The sequence below is a fragment of the Taudactylus pleione genome, unplaced genomic scaffold (assembly GCF_031769625.1).
Source record: "Taudactylus pleione unplaced genomic scaffold, aTauple2 ptg000510l, whole genome shotgun sequence".
NCBI classification, from domain to species: Eukaryota; Metazoa; Chordata; class Amphibia; order Anura; family Myobatrachidae; genus Taudactylus; species Taudactylus pleione.
The window spans coordinates 4,398,539-4,415,285 of NW_028284912.1; the positions used below are offsets into that span (position 1 = coordinate 4,398,539).

The following is a 16,747-nucleotide window of genomic DNA, read 5'->3' on the forward strand; positions in this document are numbered from 1 at the left end:
AACGGCATGCGAACGCACTGGCACGCCTGCGTTTCCCCGACCACCCCCCACCCCCGTCACCACCCACAAACGGTGCTTCATGTCAATCACTCTGTGAGGGGTCTGCGTAGCCTCTAAGATCGTAGTCCCGACCGCAATGGCTAGTTCGTGCACTGCGATGCATGCGTAGAGCGCCGATTGCGTGCGTATTAGCAACTGCGATACAAGCTGAATCAGGCCCTCTATTTGTACTGCAGCCTGCCCTGATCTATGCTGTGGACTCTACTACTGCTTGGCTCACTGCCAGGCTTGACCATTGCTATGATTCAGACTTGCTGCCTGCTCTGCCATCTGGTTGGACCATGAAATTCCTTGGATGCTGCCTGGCTTCTGCACGGTACAGCTCCAAACCTGTGTGGTTACCTGCATGTCCTGTTATAGCACAGTATCACATGACTGTAGCTTCCTATATATGTATCTAGCGCTACAGATAGATCCAAAATAAGCCCCTATTGCTATATGTCTTAAGACCTGGGCTAAATGTAATAGCATGCGATATTCAGCCGCTGCGGGGACTTATGTGAGTCTCCCCGTATTTTTAAAGAGGCAGTCATTTTAAAGGCTAAACCAGCTTGATTTAGGACCTCATTCAGAGTCTCTCGCTAGATGCGATCGCGCGCCCCCAGCGTGTGCAAATTTGTCAGTGACGCCACAGAAAGCGATCGCTCGCCAAGGCATAAGCACACCCACGGCCAGCGTACGCCCAATCGCACAGGCAGAGCCGCCCACCAGCACGCGTCATCTCCAGGAAGTGTATTAAAACATTGGTATATCGAGGACAATCGGAAGCGATCGCAGCGCTGGTGGTTGCCTTACCCTACCGCAAGCTCTGCGAGGACTTCAGTGTAAAAAACAGGCATGTGACGTGTACTATGACGCTGCGTGTTAATTATGCACGCCTCTAAAACAGCATTGAAACACTCAGGCACGCCTGCGTTCGCACCTCCACTCCCCCGTTATTAGTGTCCTGCCCGTTACCACCCACAAATGGCCTCTCCTGTCACTCATTTCACTGGGCTGTCCTTGCTGGGCTGGCGAGCGAGCGGCCTGCGATCGCACAGAGTAGATTGCGCAGAACGAAGCGTACGCAAACCATCGGGCTGCTTGCGAGCGCACAGCGCTAGCGAGAGACTCTGAATGAGGTCCTTAGTCTTTAAAATTATTTCCTCTTTAAAAATACGAGGAGACTCACATAAGTCACCGCAGCGGCTGAAGATCGCAAGCTGTTACATTTAGCCTCAGGTCTAAAGGTGCGTACACACTTTACACGATTCGCCCGATTTCGACGCATCAGAACGACAAATTGTGTAAAATATGTCCAAATCTGATGCTGATGTGCGTACCTGCTGGTCGTACATCGCATCTTCAGATCTTGCCTACTTCAGGCAAGATTTACCAATCTCATACACGATTTTGTGCAATAGATAGATTTTGTGCACGATGGATCTTTAGTCAGATTGGACACTTTTTAGCACCATATCGTGTCCAGGACTGCCGGGAGAGTTCAAGTGGAAGTAGCTCCCGATATCACATCGTGACCACATCGTCTAGTGTGTACACACCTAAGGGAAAGGGGCTGTAAAAGGTGAAGACCACAACCAACCTGGTTCAAATGTTGGTTGTGGTATTTAGCAATCTTGACTCCTGGCTTCACTGTGATATAAAATGTCATGTTTGTAAAACAAAAGTGTAATTTAGTTATTTTGTGTATATCAGTTTTGGATATACTGCAATCACCTGCGCCTGAACCTCTTTAGACTTTGCAAATTCCAATGCGGCTACTCTATAATTACTTACATTGGCTTCTCTGGTGTTACATCTCCATTGAATTCCCTACATGCCAGACTTGCCCACTGTCTTCAAAGCTTTAAAATCTAACCCCCCCCCCTCTTTATTATAGCCGTCTCTACCCCCACCCATAGTCATTCTCTTCTTTTGTCTCCAATGTGTTCTTTCCACACTAGATTGCAATCATTGACAAACAGGAGCCACCCTACCCTCTGTTTTCATGTCTGTATACTATATGTTCTTTCCTTGTATGTCCATACTTTATGTTGCCTATTCTCCTACAGTGTGGCGCTTTATAAACTAACAGTGACGAAAAATAACAAGTCATTGGCGATCAGCTTTGCCCATCGTACAGCGAATGCAGCCTGATTTGTTCTCATCATAGAGGTTCCTGAGTTTAATGGGAGTGGACACTGAGTTTGGACACACGTGACAACAAGGCAGGTGTAAAATGCGTTTCCAAGCAATGGCAAATGCACATGTGCAGAGCTGGGCACATGCCACTGCGCCAGTTGTGTCTGTGCCACACTTATTTCAGGCATGCACAAGGCCGTAACTAGGAGTGTGCAAGCAGTGACGCCGCCTAGGGCCCTGGGGGATCTACTTCCTGGTGTCTGTGGCCCCACCCCCTCAGTGCGACGTCGTGACATCACATGTTAGAGGGGGCTGGGCCGACACAGAGCAGGAAGTTGCCCTATTACAGCACTGGTCATATATCAGATACTTACCCAACTTTGTAAACCTTGATTTTGTTAGCAATATACATATTTGCTATTAGGTGTAAATAACAAAAGCTGAATGCGGCAGATATAACTACCTCCCGTGTAGACATAGAAAGAGAAAACTTGCTAAAATATACTCATAAAATCCCATAATATATTATTATTATTACTATTATTCTTTATAAAGCGCCAAAAGGGGTCCGCAGCGCCCAAAGTACAGAAACCGTATGAACAATGTGTGGAATCGGTATGAGTCACCAAATCCCGGCAGCGGCAGCCCAACTGAGGAGGAAATCCCGATCGTCCCCAGGTAAGTATAAACTAACCTAATTTTACCCCCTAACCCTCCCTTAGGGGTGCCAAACACTAACCTCCCCGTTCTGTGCCTAACCCTAATCCCCCCCTCTAAGTGCCTAAACCTAACCCCCCCTTCCCCGCCGCCTAAACCTAAGTCCCCCAGGGGGTGCCTAACCCTATCCTCCCCCCGGGGGTCCTAACCCTCCCTCCCCCTAGCCTAAGAAGAAAACACCTATTGACTTCATAGGTGAATTGCTACGGCTGTGAATTTCTACATCTGTTTGCAATTACACAATAACATCCTTACTGGACTCTGCCTATGTTAAAGGTCCAGCTCCACATCAGCCCATCAGCCTGTACACAGCGAGTTTTGTTTAAGCTCTTGTCTGTACCTGATCTAATTAGTCCAGAGGGATCCTGAAACCAGTGTATATAGACAGCCCAGTTCCAGAACATGGATTTCTGTGACTAGATACATTGGAGGTGCGTTACAGTAAGTGCACGTTACACTGGGGGAGGAAGGAGCATGTATACGTACCACTAAGCTCAACCACGCCAAGACGAAGTAAGTCTAGACAAACTTTTTTGGAGCATTTTAGAAGAGATATGATGCTTCAGATATGTTCCTAACACTTTATATTCCTAGAACGCTCTCCATGCACTTGAATGGGATTCTAAAGAACAATCACTGACTATGTGTGTGCGACATGACGCTTCTGGATGCAGAGCAAAGGGAACAAAAGAGCACAAAACAATGGCCCTCATTCAGAGCCGTACGCTCTGAGCAGAGCGCACGCTCTGAATGAGGGCCGGGCTCCATTTTCATGGAGCGTCCTCCTGGACGCTCGTATAGCTGTGGGTCACCACCCACAGGCTATACGAGCGTGCTTTGTGATGGCCGCGATGGTCGAGACCATCGCGACCATCGAAATTGCGAGCCGGAGCCTGCGGTTGAGGTTTTCAACCGCAAGCTCCGGAGTGATTTTGGCTCTATCAGAGCCAAAATCACTCCCACTGACATCACTAGTGATGTCAGTGGGCCGGCTTCTGACGGGAGGCGTTCCCGTGGGAACGCCCCCGTCAGGGAGGCACGCCCCCGGCACGCCCACCAAAGGGGGCGTGCTGTCAATCAACATTGACAGCACGCCCCCTTTGATCGGACACAACGAGCGAAGGACTTTCCTTCGCTCGTCGCGTCTGGCGCATGCGCACGACGGAGCTCCCTCCGTCGTGCGCATGCTCAGTGCATAACATCGACCCACTTGCGAGCGGACAGCCGCTCGCGAGTGGGTCTGAATCAGGCCCAATGTCCCTTGCATGTGTCACCAATTCTTTTGTCCTCTTTATAGTCAGCCAAGTCTTACACTTTTAAAGACAAATGGGTGTAATTTACTTACATAGCGCAATAAACCCAATGCGTGTGGAACAGGCATTATAGTGGGTTTGGTGTAGAAGATAAACAAGAATAAGATAGACAATGTCTAGATAGATAACAGATGTTAGACCATACTTGCCTACCCTCCCGGCCGAAAAAATCGGGTGCCACTCCCGGCTCCCCCTGGAAAGGCAGGCAAGCCAGTGTCATTTTGACCCCGCCTTCTGCTTCCAGTAATCTCGGCTTTGTGTAGTGGGGGCGGGGCCAAAATGCCATGATCGCGTAGCCATGCCTCTGCTCCACCCATAAATGCCGGTAAGCCGGGCGCCACCCCCATACTAGACACGCCCCCCTGCTATGCCGACCTGGCGTCTCCCTCCTGGAAGGGGCAGCCAGAATGTTGGCAACCCTGTTAGACAGGCAATAGGTCGACAAGGAACAAAAAGTTGACACAGAAAAGGTTGACATGGATGTGAAGGTCGACAGGGTCAGAATGTCAACACAAAAATGGTCGACATGTTTTGTTTTTCTAACCCTAATCTTCACCGTAATACTCCCTCCTGGTGCCTAACCCTCCCTCCTGGTGACTAACCATCGAGGTAAGTGCCTAAACATCCGGTAAATGCCTAACCCTAAAAATAAAGTGTCATCATTTTTTTTGTTGCCCTTTTCACCCTGTCGGCATCTATCCATGTTGACCCTTTTGTCCCTGTCGACCTATTGCCTAACATCTGTTGTCTATCTAGACCTTGTCGACCTGTTTACTGACTGTCTATTGACTGGAACCCCAATTAAGCTGGCTGCGCAAGGCCATGGGCGTTCCTGGGAGGTGGCCAGAAGTGAACGCAAAAAAATAATCTGATAGGTGCCAAATGGGAGTGTGTCGGTGAACGCGGCTGCGTTCTCGAGCACAGACCCACAACCATGGCGGCCATGTTCAAAGGATTTTTAGAAGAAGACACTGTCATAGGCTGCCGGAAGTGTCGATGGCGGAGTGTTTTCAACCGCCGGCAGAGATGCGATGTCCGCGAGTGGAATTTGCATATCACCGCCGCTGCAACTGCATTAGCGTCAGTCTCTGAGTTAGGTTCACAGTACTGATTTGAAGGGACTGTTCCACCATCCCGGTTATCAGGACTTTTTTCCTGATTTGGTGACAGTTGGTAGATATGTCTCCATGCTGCGCACACAAGCGGCAGTTGTGCATGGCATTAAAGGGGTGTTATAAGGGGACTGTGGGTGGTATAGTGCAACACAACCCAGGGATGTAACTTGCCCCCAATGTGTTTTCAAAGTTTCTGGCTGCTGGTTTTTAAAAGGGCAGGAACGTTTTGCATTTAACATTGTTGCCCTTTTAAATCCTGCAGCCAGAACCGCCGTCAAGCGGTGGCTTTGAAAAGCAGCTGCTTAGTAAATAAATTTTTGGAGGTGTGTTGATATTCATTTCATATGTGAAAATAAAAGCTTAATTAATAGCTGCAATATTTGCAAAAATATTCTAGAACCCATATGGGTCAATCCAACAAGTACAAATTGCGAGTTGCTATTTTCTCTTCGAATTTGCAGAGCGAATTCATTTTGCAAATCCAATTAGCAACTCGCACTGAATCAGTCAGACTGAATTTGCATTTTTCCATTTGCACCTCACAGGGTGAGAGATGGAAGGGACAATTTTTATTTTAAGGTTAAACTGTCGGGACACTGTGCTGAACCCCTTGGACACCCCCTCTAATGACTAATTAGGCAATTGGAAGTTACCAATTAGATAATTAGTCCAATAATTACACATCTCTTTTTGGGGGTAAGAACAATTTACTTCAAATGACCCCAAAATCAACTTTTTCGTTAGTTTAGGCACCCCAAATTCAATTTACAATATTTTTTTTATAATTGAAACAAAATAATTTGTAATAATTTTTTTTTTCAAGGTGCCCTCAAAGTACCCCCAAATCACCTTTTTTTTCCCTACTTGTTTTTTGCATTTTTCGTTTAATCCGTTTGAGACTAATACCCCTTTTACACCGGAGCTAAAACCCGGGTTATTGCAGGGTTAACCCGGACAGCTCCTTGGTGTAAAAGGGGAGAGGGTTGGATTGCCGGGTCAAGTGACCCGGCAATCCAACCCAGGTAACTTACAGGGTTAAACACGGGCGTAACCCATGAAACCCTGCTGTGTGTATGGCGCACTCCGGGTCACAATGATCTGGAGTGCACCGCATGCCGCCCGATTGGTCCGGCTTCAGTGGCGCTTGGAGATGATGTCATCTCCAAGCGTCCACTTCAACGCCAGAAAAGCCGGGTCACTGCAGACCCTGCTCCGGTGTGAATGGCACAGACTCGGGAATGTCCTGGGTCGGCACCGGCTAAATTCCGGGTCTGATCTGGTTTGGAACCCTGCTCCCACTCCAGGTCAGTCCCGGAATTTAGCTATAAAAGGGGTATAAATGAGAAAACAGTTTGCTTTCTATTATTTTTTTAAAAAAAGCACAAATCAGCCATTTGACACCATTTCAAATCCTAGATAAATGTATACAATGTGTCAGTATTAGGGATGTTAGGGACCCACCTGATGAGGGCACCGTGAAGTGGTAGGTGGGCAAACATCTTTGGCCAAACATGTACTAAGAACCTCTATATAACACCATGTTAATTGATAGTTTATTATATATTTTTTATATTTATTATTCTTAGTACTTAGAGTGCATCAGCTTCCTCCCTTTTTTCTGCAATAGAACTACAGGTCCCAGCATGGTAGCACCTCTGATAATGTTGTAATTAGGTTGTGCAGCCCATCCCCTACAGTACCTTCCTAATGCGCCAAAACAGCCTTCTATACAGTCCTGCTAAAGAAATAATAAATTTTGGGGGGTCCAGGATGGTCTACCCACTTTTTCATGTACTTCTCTAACATCTCATTTAGCAGTCAATTCGCAAACCTCCGCGGCGAGTACCACGAATAGCAGTGGCGTCCCTCCCCGCGGTGTCAACCAGTATGGGGAGGAACACTGCGCACGCTACCAAAAAGGGCCATGGCCACATGGAAGGGGTGTGTTCACGTGACCCGGACCCCTGTGCCTATTAATGGGGGGGCAGGGGTGAGGGGTGCAGGAGGTCCCTCTGTGGAGTGCTGACCGGCTCCCTCAGCGATAGGAGCGAGTGGTGCACTTAATGTTATAGTGCAGCACCTGGGTCTTGTCAGTGAGGGGGAGTTTGCACCTTGGTGTCACCCCTCGGCAGGTGGCACCCGGGTGAGGACCGCACCCCCCTTGTGACACCACTGGCGAATAGGCATTTTTAATTGGATTGGAGAATTCTCGGGAGCTCACATTCTTGCGAAGTCTGCGAGGTTCAAGAAACAAACTCGCAATTCGCACCTAATTGGATTGAGCCCATAGCATCCAGATTGTGTTTTCGTTTTTATATGTTTGTTACAAAGTGGAGCAAACTTCTGAAAGCATCAGTGGACAACCTGTGACTCTTTGGGGTCGATCCAATCAGCCGCGAAGTCATCACAGCAATGGGCGCACTTTACAGCAGCCCGAATTCGCGGAATTTTGTTCGTAGACCATAAATTTCCACAAATTTGGGCTCAAAGCGGGCCGCGAAGGGTGCGAGTTGCCGGTGCAACGGCGTTAAAACACCGGCAACGGCAACTCGCACCCTTGGTGGCTAATTGGATGGACCCCATTAGCCTTTGTAACTATCAGTGCATGATGATAGCGGCAGTTCCTCAACATGTCAGTAAAACAAAGAAACTAAAGTCAGTAAAATGCTGACACCCACTCAATAGTACCATACAGCGCAGACATGCCACATCAGTGACTGAGTGTAGATTGCAATCTCCCAAGTCCCATTTAATTACTTTCACTATTTGCAAACAAGTAGTGATGTGTGTGTCAGTACAAATGCCCCTTTGTTAGTAAACATTTATCCAATTGTCAATAATATTTACAATTTCTTCAACACTGATCCTCATGCCAGAGTGTAATAACTACTGGCTTTTCTTGTACCTTCCCAGTCACCGTAGTGAAACTCCCATCTCTCTCCCTCCCCCCTCATCTGGCTGTCTCCAAACCCCAGCAGCAGCCCAGCCAGGGAGGAGGGACAGTCACTCAGTGTGTACTAACAATGTAGCTTTCTGTGTCTTTCATGAACTCCCTGCAGTTGCAAAGTGTATCCTGTGCAGCACACATGTGATCCCAGCAGCGCACAGTGACCCTTGCTGCCTGGCTGTCTCTCTCTGTGGCACACTTGGCTGCATGCTCTGGAGACTGGTTGCACAACAGAGCCCATCGGTGTGTGTGTATGTGTTCCTGACTCTGGCTACAGCATTACTGTGGACACTCAGCATGCCCTGCTATCTGCTGCTGTAAGTGGCACCCAAGCCCAGCCTGGATCCCCAGCCCCCACTCACAATAAGACTCTATGGGATTGGTGCCCTGTGCCTGGAGGGATAACTGAATGAGTTGGGATCTTGTTTACACTAAAGGAACTTTCACATCTGTTTCACACGAGATCACACAATCTCAAAGTTCAGCCCTACAGAGCTGACATCACAGCACACACTCCATAGCAGTCACCAGCCGTGTTTGCACAGTAGCACATGCAAGGGATTGCTCTATACCCCCCTCTGCACAGTTCCTAATACTCACCTCTCCTGTGCCTGTGGGCTGGGCTCAGTGGGGACATTCAAGAGGGGGGCTCTGAAGATTTATGCAAAGGTCTAACAACTCCAAAGGTGCAATTGTGGCTGGAGAGGGGAGAGCCCCCTACTACAAGCTGCAGGTCAGTATAATAATATATCTGTGGGTGATGTGTGAGTGGATTGTCTTCCTTATCTGCAGTAGTGATGTCAGATACAACCCCATGATTTGTCCTGCAGGGGTGTCTGTGTATAAATAGTTTGTGGACACTGGTGATTGTAACCTGTTGTCTTGATGGCTTATTACAGTTTACAAACCAATGGCTGCTTGTTAATAAATACATCAAGTAGCAGTTTAAATAGTAGATGTGTCTATTGCACTCGGTGTAAATGTTGATAAGTGAGAGTGTGCAGGAAAATTAGCCCTGAGTGACTGACTGTGGCTGGAGGTTGGAATGTTCTTTGCATTGCTGGGATTTTATCAATGGGTTCTTAATTCATGTTTGATTTGTTCCGGTAGCAATGGATGCGATCAGCATGGCACAACTAAAGAGAGCCACAGAGGTGGAACAAATGGCAGAGGTGCATATCATTGGCGAACAATTTAGGTAAGAATTTTACAGAAGATTTCCTATACTTTTTTTTTTTTTTTTTTTATTATTATTATTATTATTATTAAACCTGATATCGAAATCTCTTAATAAAGCTGTATGCAGAGGTCACTTGGACTCTGCAATGACTCTTTGCAAAGTACTTTACTGAGCTTAAAAATCTATAGACCAACAAAGTAACCAAAAGGGTCCCGGACCAGCGTAACTTCAGCTACAGTTTAGACTTGTAATAAAACTGGGCTTTATATTAAACACTTAAAAAAAAAAAAGTGATAGCAGCACCGTGCTATATATATATGCTCTTGATAAAGGCGCATGCAGCGCCGAAACAGCTGTCGAGATTAGACTTGCTGCTCTAGGGTCCGGTGAGATGCATACTAACAGTTTGGTGACCACCCTGGTTTTATTAAGTATATCATTATGAAGTTATGCTTCACCTTTGTTGGACTCTATCAGTGATTGTTATCATTCATGCTGCCGCTCTTTGCTGCTATTGTCATACAATTTTTTGAATACAGACTTTTTTTGCATTGATTTACTGGATGTGCTGGTTCTTTGAATTTGCTATATATATATATATATATATATATATATATATATATATATATATATATATGGCTAAAAAGTACCTTTAAGTATATTATTTATTTTACCCTCCTTATAATGTCACCTCACTAAACTTAAGAGAGGAAACTGAGTAATGCTACTACATTAGTAAGTAAAGGCCGGTGGTCCCCAAAGGGGTCTGGTGTGTGGGGGCTCCCGACAAGCGTATTATTTTATTCGTCGATTACCATTTATTTATTTAAAAACATCTGTTCATATTCTGCAACACTTTACACTGGGGAACAAACAGAATAATAAAACCTAGAGATAAGTGTACAATTTATAGGAAAATGAGTGTTTGATACATTATGAGTTATGCAACGCAGAGTGCTAATTGGTCCAGCCAGATTGCAGTGTGATGAGGTGCTTAGTGGGGCTATATGATACAATCACACAGTAACGTTAGAAAGAGAACAAATGCAAATTTCAGTGAACTGTATAGGAGGCCTGATATTCAGGTTATATAGCCTGGGGGGAGTTATGAGGGTGGGTTGGGTCTTTGGAAAGCTTGAATAGAGAAGTGAGCTTTCAGAGAATACCCACTACCTTCCACCGATCATTGTGCTCCTGAGGACGCTGCCCAAATGCTTCGCTTATTTAATATTTACTTAATGACATGTTAATTCTAGGGTGGGCAGTCGGAAAAAGGGGCATGGTCACTAGAAAAGGGTCATGGATGGGGAAAGCTGTTTCAGCGGGGTGCCACCATTTATTAGCATGTGTATATATGTATATATACTGCACACACATTTTCAGAGAATATTTTGGTCATTCACATCAGTCCCTGCCCCAGTGGAGCTTACACTCTTATGGGCCGTATTCAATTAGCCGCCATAAGCCGCTTTGGGCAAAAAGTTTCCGCCGATGACGTCATTTTGCTAGGCGAAAACTTATACCCGCATTCAATTACAAAGATTTTTCGCCAGTGCAAAAAGCTTGCGCCTTGTAACCAGTGGAAAGGATTCGCCTCTGAATGCAGGCGAAAAAAAGTGCAGAATTGGGGTTTTGGGGTGCAAAGTTGCGGGAACAGCCTTGGGACAGTCCCCCAAAAGTAAACTGCATAAAAAAAAAAAAGTTTAAAACATACTTTAGATCACCCCATAAAATTACTTGTTTGGTGAAAAAGTCCAAAGTTTTGGGACAAACTTAAAAACTAATGAGATAGACTCCAGGGGGTCCCCCAAGTATGCCCCAGGTGTTTTTTTGATTGTGGGTGATTGCTGAAGATGCATTTTTTACAATTTTAAAAACCTCACTTTGACGATTTTTAACGTTGCTAGCACCCATTTTCATGTACTCCAAATTTGCTGGGACTACTTATTTTTGCAAAAAAAACAGCTAAATGCTATTCTTCACCACTTGTGCATAGATGCTAAATAGCAGCTATTGAGAGCATTTAAGCACCCCAAATACCTTCAGCAGGGCTATTCGGGGGTATCTATAGTGATCTCCAATGTCAGTCCATCTTTTGGGGGGTGTCAGGCTGATTTCCCCAAATCTGACAGCACTTCTCGCCTGTTTGAGTTTCGCCGGGACGCCTTTTCACGTCCTTTGGAATTGAATAGGGCGAAAAGCGGCCGTGCGTACGAAAAGTGTTTGCTCCAAAAATACGTGAAGTAGGCGGAAAGTCGGGCTGGCGAAAAAGACGGGACTTTTCACAGCTAATTGAATATGCCTCTATATCCCTATCACATGGACATACATACATACTAGGGTACATTTTTCTTTCATAAGCCAGTTAACCTATTAGTATTTTTTTGAAGAACAAGAGGGAACTGGAGCACCTGGAGGTAAGCAACCCAAACACATGGGAAACATACAAACTCTACACAGAAGGGCCATAACTTTGAGATCAACTCATGACTTAGCACGGTGAGGCAGTAATGCTAACCGCTACTTCAACCATGCTCTCTCATTTGAGCAGCTGGGCAGGAATCGTTTGATGCTTTTGGTCGCCACGGGTATGAGCGGCCGCAGATGGCTGCTGCTCTTGAGGAGTTAATCTCCCCCCCTCTGGATCAGTCCCTGTGGGAGACCCAAATCTTAATGAGAGCAGAATGTTCAGCTGGGAGATGTTTTGAAACAGGTAATGTTGGCGCAAGTTTGTTAATGGACTTGTATGTTAGTAGAAGTATTCTGTATTGGATTCTGTAGAGTACAGGCAAGCAGTGTAGGGGCTGACGGAGGGGAGCAGCAGTAGATAAAGTTTTGTAGAGAAAATCTGCTGCATTCAAATTATATTATATTATATTATAAGGTTTCCAGACTATAGATAGACAGTAAAAAGGTAGACAATGCCTAGATAGACACCAGATGTTAGACCAGGGGTGGCAAACCAGGCTGAGGCAAAGAGCCAAAAAAGATATGTAGTCAATCGAAAGAGCGGATAGCATGCGCGCGCAAAAAAAGGGTCGTGGCATATTTGTCACAAGACCACGTCCCATTTTTGTGCGAACGCCTTTGGTATGACATTTGCAGGAGCATGACATTGTGTCACACCCCCGTTTTTAGTCACGCTGGGGGGGGGGGGGGGCGAGCCCAGGACATTGAAAATAATGAACATTTTACATAATTTTCTCAATATACGTTTTTCACTGTTGAAATGAAAGAAAAAGTCAGAGCAACATAGATAACATTGAAATAGCCACGTTCACATAAAATACATCCAGAACCACATAAAATACATTGAGAATGCCAGTGCCCATTATGCTGTGCCCCATATGCAGTGCCCCCCTGTAGTTGTGCCCATTAATCAATGCCCCCAGTAGTTGTGGCCCTTATGTAATTCCCCCTGTAGCTGTGCCCATTATGCAGTGCCCGCCACTAGTTGCCCCTTCTGCAATGCCCCCTGTAGCTGTGCCCATTAAGCAATGCCCCCCAGTAGTTGCACCCCTCCTGCTCTGTTCCCTGTAGCTGTGCCCATTAAGCAATGCCTCCTAGTAGTTGCGCCCCTTCTGCTCTGTTCCCTGTAGCTGTGCCCATTAAGCAATGCCCCCTGTAGCTTTTCCCCTCCTTCGAGCTCCACGACATCAGGGTTCCCGAGTCCCGCCGCGCCGTGGCTGCTGCTGCTTCTGCCGCCTGCTGGATCTAACTGGATCCAGCAGACGCGCGGGCTCCCCACATCGCGGATGATATCATGGAGTCACCCACGCACTGCATTACTGGGAACGCTGGCCTCTGAAGCAATTGGAGGCTTCTTTAGTCTCTGATGGCTTTAGAGACCAGCGTTCTCAGTAACAATGGGGGTCTGCCGAGCCGGGAGCCGCATTAGAAGCTCAGAAGAGCCTCATGCGGCTCGAGAGCCGCGGGTTGGCCACCCCTGTGTTAGACAGTCAATAGGTCGACAGGGACAAAAGGACGACACTAAATGTCGACATGTGAGAAGGTCATCCGGTATAAAAGGTCAACATGTCAACAAAAAAAATGGTTGTCACATGATTTTTTTTTTTTTTTTTTAGGGTTAGGCACTTACTGGAGGGTTAATGTCTAGATAGACAACAGATGTTAGACAGGCAATATGTCGACAGGAACACAAGGTCAACATGGATGAATGCTGCCAGGGACAAATGGTCGACACAAAAATGGTCAACACTTTTTATTGTTCGGGTTAGGCATTTACCCTAATGGTTAGGGTTAGGCACTAGGAGAGACGGCTAAGACCAGGCACCTACCCCAACGGTTAGGGTTAGGCACCAAGGGGAGGGTTAAGGCTAGGGTGCGGACTAGGGCTATAAAAATAATGGCAACCTTTTTTTGTGCCGACCATTTTTGTGACAACCTTTTGACCATTTCAACCATTTGTATCTGCCAAGCTTACATGTCGACCTTTAGTGTGTCGACCTACTGTCCCTGTCGACATTTTGTCACTGTCAGCATATTTACTGTCTAACATCTGGCGTCTATCTAGACACTGTCTATCTGTTAATCCACCCCCTGTGTCAGATACTATCGTGTTTTGAAAATGTTTCACACGTGTATGTAACAGTGTTTGAATATATTGTAGGTACCCGAGTCAAGGATGACACCTAGGCAGCGAGCTTAAGGGGAAGGGTTTATTGTTATGTGGTTCACAGAAATAAGCAGGTCATGTAGGTAATTTCTGTCTACTAGCGGAATAAATAATTAGCTCAATCTTTGACATAGTAGGGTATCTATAATAAGATGCGGTTTTCGTTAACTGGCACAATTTTGGAAACGAAAGGCACACATCCACTAGCCGATTTCTATGAGTGATTGAACAATAACGATATCATTATCGTTCAATCGCTCATGGTTTGTACGTGAATCGGCCACATTAATGTCGGAAACGACCAGCGATGTGCACATCCGCTGGTCGTTTCTGATATCAATCATTGGCCGAACATGCCGAACTACCTGACGATAACGTCAGGTTGAGCATGTTAGGGGATGATTGATGTGCCTACACTGAACGACTGCTCGCTAAGTGTAGGCGCAGCACAGACTGTCAAAGGACTACAATGTCGTAATCGTGCAGTCGTTTTTAGGTCTGTTAGTGGATTTGTGCCTTAAGGGCGGTATTCAGTTAGCGGGTGTGACAATATCGCTGATTTTTCGGTGATATTATCACATCGGCGATAATTTATCACCAAGATTTCATGTAAAAATGGAGAAAAGCTTTTACTCCATTTTGAGAAATGATGAAAAATGTGCAAAATCCCTATTTTTGGGTTAAAAATTTTTTACAGAATCCTTTGGACAGCCCTCCTTATACTTTAGCAAAAAGAAAAAATTGTAAGTTGCGTACCTTGGCAAAAACGGGCGCTGAAATTTCGATCCAAATTTATTTATTTTTTTGTTACAAATACGTTTAACGTATTCGGTCGCATATTATGCATAATTATTAATGGTTGTACGGTGCATCTGGTTTCTCTTTTTTTTCTATGTTGTAATATTTAAGTCTCAGCTAGGTAGCACTTCCCATTAGAAAGAGCTAAGGTGTGCAGTCCCCAAAATATTTATTGTATTACACATACACCTGGGGACAAATGTATCATGGTGAGAGTTTAGAAAATGTGAGAGTTTAGCAGTAACCTGTCACATTGGTCCAGTTTTATCTTCAAAATGGGGAAACATCTGGATGAGATTTTAAATCGTGAGAGTTTTTTGAGTCTGGAAAACATGCGAGTTTGCTCTGTTGCTTTGTTCTCGGACTCTATTATGTTGGTCGAGATAAAAAGTGTGAGAAAACTCTAATTTTCTAAACTTTCACCTTGCCCCTGGTGTCTGTTCTTCCTACCTTACCCTTTGTTGCTGATTGTAACAATTAATGCAGTCCCGATCTCCTTTAAATCTGTATATTGCCCCCACAGCATACCTCCCGAATGATCTTTTGGTGGCACAACCGTGATTCACGTGGGTGCAAGGTTGTGTCCTTAACTGGCCATTTCTGGGTATATGGGACGGGGGCTTATTTTGTCAATGTGGTCAGTTTTTATAAAAAATTGAAAAATGAAATACTACCATTGGTATAATTAAATATGTGCATTTATTATGCGTAACGTGCAGTGTTTCAAAGCATATTAATTGGCAATTAAGAACAAAATAAGATGAGAAAAATTAATAAATAAATTAAATAGCAGTACATGAATCAACACCAAGATAGAGAAGTAATATGCTCCTATAGATTTGGATAGTTCAGCTGAATAATACAAAAATTTTAAAGAATCAATGAAGCGGGTTCCTTGTTACCTAACGTAACAGGAGAATCAGGACAAAGATGGGAAAAGATGAGGACCCAATGTAATAGGCTCCGATTTGCTGGACATGGCAAATTCCGGTGAGATAGCTGCTATATTTAGGTAATTTGTTTTAAGGCAAAACCATTTAAAAAAAGAAAATCGATAACTTAGAATCTTTCCCTCATATACGAGGGTGGATCTGAAAGTCTGTCTCCTGACCATGAATGACAGAGGAATTTAGGTTCAAAAGACATTTATTTTTTATATAGTCTCATTTTACTTCAATAAGGATACAGTCAATATCGCGACAGTTGGGATGGCGGCGCTTAGAATACCGCGGCGGAATCCTGACACCTGTCGCAATCCTGGAGCTGGCATCCCCACCAACGGCATCCAGAAGGTAAGTAGCAGGGTTAGGGGGAGGGTTAGGGCTAGACACTAAGAGGGGAGGGTTAGGTTTAGGGTGCGGGGAGATTAGGTTTAAGCACTGAGCTTGTGCACACATTTCACTAAACGTCATCTTCTTCATTTGCAGATATTTAATGATGGCTCGAATTTCAGTTTTCTCCATTATTTCAGTATTCTCCTTTTTTTTTTTTTTTTTTACTGATATTGTCCCATTAATTATTCAATGTTTGCAAAAATCAAAGAATTGTGCTGTAACTTTCCACAGTGTTCTACTAAGACTTTTAGTACATACATACAGAAAATCATTACGGGGCGACACCTACCATGTCAGGACACAGACTTTTGGATCCACCCTCATATATCAAGTGGCTGCTGTCTCTTGAATGCAGTATTCGGCTACTTGTCCGCTATATATATATATATATAAATATATATATATAATATATGTGTGTGTGCGTCAATGGAGGCGGCACTCAGAGACTTTTGATCAAGTGAATAAATCTATGCCAGGGTGATTTATTGCCTTAAAGCCAACATTTCGGGGACCGAATCCCCTTCCT

At 45.1% G+C, this 16,747-nt stretch overlaps 1 protein-coding gene across 1 annotated transcript in view; it reads left to right on the plus strand.

The window, feature by feature from the left end:
• Positions 1-8,310: 8,310 nt before the first annotated feature.
• DEPTOR (DEP domain containing MTOR interacting protein) overlaps positions 8,311-16,747 on the plus strand; it is a 102,957-nt gene continuing 94,520 nt past the window's right edge. The window contains exons 1-2 of the mRNA XM_088450191.1: positions 8,311-9,006; positions 9,384-9,471. Coding sequence (XP_088306317.1) covers positions 9,386-9,471 — 86 coding nt within the window. The 5' untranslated portion in view covers positions 8,311-9,006; positions 9,384-9,385. The remainder of the gene's footprint in view (positions 9,007-9,383; positions 9,472-16,747) is intronic.